Source organism: Cyclopterus lumpus, chromosome 23 (assembly GCF_009769545.1).
Source record: "Cyclopterus lumpus isolate fCycLum1 chromosome 23, fCycLum1.pri, whole genome shotgun sequence".
Taxonomy (NCBI): Eukaryota; Metazoa; Chordata; class Actinopteri; order Perciformes; family Cyclopteridae; genus Cyclopterus; species Cyclopterus lumpus.
Genome location: NC_046988.1, coordinates 13429346 through 13433636, shown reverse-complemented (window position 1 = coordinate 13433636; position 4291 = coordinate 13429346). Strand labels below are relative to the sequence as shown.

General features: G+C 44.6%; 1 protein-coding gene across 1 annotated transcript; it reads right to left on the bottom strand.

Moving 5' to 3' along the window:
* Nucleotides 1-2037: 2037 nt before the first annotated feature.
* Nucleotides 2038-3663, bottom strand: spi2 (Spi-2 proto-oncogene). Its single transcript, XM_034526464.1, has 5 exons — nt 3443-3663; nt 3280-3364; nt 3086-3186; nt 2835-2991; nt 2038-2466 (listed from the first exon to the last, which is right to left on the bottom strand). The coding sequence occupies exons 1-5, from the start codon at nt 3623-3625 to the stop codon at nt 2156-2158; spliced, it is 837 nt and encodes a 278-aa protein (XP_034382355.1). The 5' UTR covers nt 3626-3663; the 3' UTR covers nt 2038-2155.
* Nucleotides 3664-4291: the final 628 nt, after the last annotated feature.

Here is a 4291-nt window from a genome sequence, read left to right as displayed (position 1 = left end):
CTCGAGCCGCGTCCCAAGAAAATATAAAGGGTCAAAAGGTGCAGGTGGAGGCGCCTTCGGAGTAATGCGACTCAACGGGTGGACAGGTAAAGCGCGGTAGCCCTCTCGTCCGGGAGGGAGAGAGAGACGACGGGAGCCCTCGGACCAGAGTGATGGGAGATGAGGAGCGAGCGTGGATACGGTTCGGAAATCTCAGTGGGGGGGCAGAGAGGAGGACCAGTGACAGATCCAGGAGGGACAGGCTTTCAGGCCTTATATAGAGAGGTGGCATGCTCCTCCTCTCTATAGTGGTCACTGCATCGTTGTCAGCCTTCGTGTAATGTAAAGATCATGTGACATCCCAATTATGTAATTTAATTTGTACGAGATTATTGGATTTAAGGTCAATATATTGGTTTCGTAGTTGAAGCGAGGCGACTTAATTTCCTTAGAGGACAGATTTTTCATTCTTGTGAAATTACAAAAGACTTAAAGGAACATTTTGACTGTTTGAGAGTTGGTTGTCTCCACTCAAATTATTAATTTCAAGACTAGATATGTTATCATTACTTCCATATTTCCGCCCCGGGATCAGGTATCCTTAATGCACTATTGCAAGTGGGTGTACAAGGAGGTATAAAAAGAGAGAGGTGTTGTCATTGTCACATGCAGTTCTGAGGCTGATGTAATACTCTCCATCAATCCCAGAGGATATGCAACATATTCAGAGACTCTGTGGCTTTATTACAAAAGAAAAAGTCTAGGATGACATGCGGCGACTTGATGCAGGTATCAGTTTAATCCGGGAGCAATGGTGTCCAAGAACAGCTTTCCGAACTGGCAAATAAATACGCGGGGAGATGCCATGGGGCGGCGGTAATACGGCCTATTCTTAGACCGCCTTGACATTTGACATGTGGGCATCTGGCATGAAATGAGGGTTTCATTGTGAATTATGTCACATGATGTGGCTGCTTTGGTCATAATTTCCCTTGTTAGCACGACAATAGCGAGCGATAAATCAGGTGTGGTCTCCGATCGTAAAAAAAAGGTCACAAAGATTAAAAACGAGAAGACGGAATTTACGAGCCACGGAAAAAAAGCTGAAGCTTTCTCCACGTGTAGAAGGCAGCGAGCGGCTTCAGAGAATCCATCACCACTCGAGCGCGTTAATAGTCTCAACATGGGACGTGCACTTAAAACACGCGCAATTAAACTCTTCAGACAAGCCAACAGGACAGTCGAGCCCAGCTCTATTTTAGGGGCTATACTGTCCGCGCACATAGGAATGCAGCTTTTATTGTCTCAAATTAGCCTCACTTCTAAATGCTATGCATACCGCAAGTCGACACATATCATGTGATGTGGAAGCGTTCAATTGAGAACAGTCCTTAAACGACTGTTTTCATAATTCAGTTCGGAGTATGTGGCCTTTCTTGGTAACAGACACCCACGGCTCAGTTAGCCCATTTATAACCCGGCCGTGGGCTCCAGCAGTAAATACTGGGCTTAGGGAAGTGTCATGTGGGTCGGCTGCAAACAGCACAAAACCATTTGGTATCGCCCGGGACGACCGAAAGGTCCGCATCACAGGGGGGGCGATTTAGCCATGAGGTCACACCACATGAGGGGGGGGGGGGAAGGAAAAAGGAGAGGCCGAGAGGCTTTGAGATGGACGACACTGACACCCTCTGGTTCCCAACAGCCAGTAAAAGCATGAAGGAAAACACACTTGTCGACAGGTGAAGAGGCGCATGAGGCTGCTGCATGTTGTCTCAGGGGAGAGATGGTATTCTAGTTTCAGTGGAAAGCGTCAATGGGGAATGTGTGTTATGTTATTGGTTGGCCAGCATTTAAAAAATAAACATGTCTGGTTGGAAAATGGATGAATTTTTCATGATAACTTTTACTCTATTTAATGTTTATTTATTTGTAATAATATTTGTTTATTGTGTCTGAGCCTTTGATATTTCTGCTGCAACGCTCATTGTCCCTAAAATAAAAAAAACAATAAAATGAATACAATAAAACACTTTAAGATGTATAGTATGTTTTTTATTATTATTTACACCCCAAACTCAATGTACTAACTGACTTGTGCATTTGTCACAGACATTGTCGAAAGTCAAAGTTTCTCAGAGTAAAAGAAAAAAGAAGCACATAAATCCAGTCCGCCTCACAAATCTCCCCGTTCACACTTCCGCAGTCGCGTCAGTGTCTCTCGGCTGAACTGGTAGGTGAGCTTCTTCTTCACCTTGAAGATCTCTCCGGACCGGCCATAGTTCCTGAGGGCGCGCGACATCTTCTGGTAAGTCATGGGCCTCTTGTTGCCCTTTCTCTGACCCCACAGCACCGCCACCTGGTCCTTGTTCGTGGAGGAGAAGCGGAAGACGCCGGCGGCCGCCTCCGGCACCCAGGACACGCAGTGGGCCATGTTGGCATCCTCCAACACCTCAAACAGAAAGTGAAAGAGGCGCACCTTGCCACCTGCAACCGTGGAGCGAAACGGGACGCGGCAATGTTGAATGATTGCACTTGAAAAGAGGAAATATGGGGAATATCGCATGCAGCTGGGCCTCGCCAAAACACTTTGTGCATGGTTACAGTTAATAATTCCCAGACAATCTCTTCGCTGATGTATCGCATTTAGTGGAAAGGGTTAAGCTGTAAACCCTGCGGTTGTCTGATAAAAAAAAACAGCAATTGCAAGCTCCATTGTTTTCTTTACGGTAAAGGGAAAGTCTCTTATTTGCTCTCTTGGTATTGTTCCCCCCCCCCCCCCCCCCATCCCCCCCACATAGCAACCAGGGCAATAACAGTATCTAGTCACCAAAACAAAAAAATGGAGAACTCACCACTCCCCGCTCTGTGTTTTGTTGGTTGTCTTGTGGATACAAAGTTTGTCAGTGACCCACGCTCACACAATGGTGTTGTTGTCGTTGTTGTTGTTTTCTGGCAGAGGGCTGGGGGGGCGTCGTGTGCCAGCAAAGGCTCAAGCTCAGGTTTGCTGGTCTTTGATGAAGGAAACACAGCTTTAAAGGCTCGGTTATTTGTGCTCATTTGACTACACGTGGTGTACAAGTGTCTAGTGTGTTTTAATGCCTACAGCCGGCTCACTGCCCGTCCAGCGCTGCTCGCACCATCCTTCGTCCACAGGTGCACTCCCGTCATCTCCGGGCTCGACTGCAGTCCAGTACATCTTGTCCACTGCGAAGAGCAAAAAAAAAAAAAAAAAAATTGACAAACGCGTTAGCCTTTTTAAGTATTATAATTTTTAATTTCCCATTCGTTCACTCTTACCATTTCCTCCGGTGTGCTGTCTGTAGTACTCCTCTAGGAACTCTAAGATCACCTCCAAATCAGATTGAGTCTCCTGGAAAGAATTCTGATAAAAGATGGAAATAATTATGTAGAAATTTAGCCAACAAACAGTGCAGATATATTGCGAGTAAATTCTGTTTACCATGACCGACGAGGCTCGGGTGTGATGCGGGTGTACGGTCCTCGCAGTTTGGGAGAATTTCACAAAAGTGAGTTTGAGACGCTCAAGTGCCCGGACTAGTTTTATAGCCTCTACAGGACGGGGGCTTCGTGAATTACAGCAGACGTTTTCTACCCAAAGGCTCACAGGAACAATGACCACCATCCCACAAAGCCCCGACACCAGCACCAGTCAACCCATCAACAAAGCCTCCCAGCACTGACCACATCCTCCCCGCTGAAGCAGATAAGACCTGGCCCGGAGGCACACAATGCTTTTCTTTTTAGGGAAAAACACACTTGCTGCCATATTTTTCCTCACAGGATGTGTTTTAATTTTTTTCTTGTTGCAATACGCAGCCATATCTTTCATGGCGGTGATAATGTCGGTGTTTTCTCTTCTTGTGACAAAAGACGAGAGCTTCTGTTGTTGTAAAGTCAGTAAACAAACACACGAGTGAGGCTACGGAGATCAATTTATTTGGTATTCAACAGACTCCAACAAATGTTGACAAAAAATGACAAGTTCAGTACACAAATGAATGATATTAATAACACATCTTTATTAATAAACAATAAATAAGTCTACAAAAACATTTGTTTTAGAAAAGAAAATAATCAATATGTACACGTCATCACACATAATGCTGATTACTCAGTGCTTTTTGTAACAACAAGAGCCTTTGAAAGGAAAATTGTTTTTAATGTTATAAAATAATTTTATTATCTTTTCCAGTGTCTTGTACACAACATAGAGTCAAAAAAAGAGGGACATGGTTAGGATTGATTTTTTTTTACACCTGAAAATTGTTTCTTTAAAAGATATTATTTA

Excerpts from the sequence above, each read along its gene's own strand:
- spi2 (XM_034526464.1), bottom strand. The coding sequence starts at position 3,625 with ATGGTGGTCATTGTTCCTGTGAGCCTTTGGGTAGAAAACGTCTGCTGT. Across the intron at positions 3,187-3,279 it reads ACAGCACACCGGAGGAAATG|TGGACAAGATGTACTGGACT; the intron begins GTAAGAGTGAAC and ends TGCTCTTCGCAG. Across the intron at positions 2,992-3,085 it reads GGACGGGCAGTGAGCCGGCT|ACCAGCAAACCTGAGCTTGA; the intron begins GTAGGCATTAAA and ends CCTTCATCAAAG.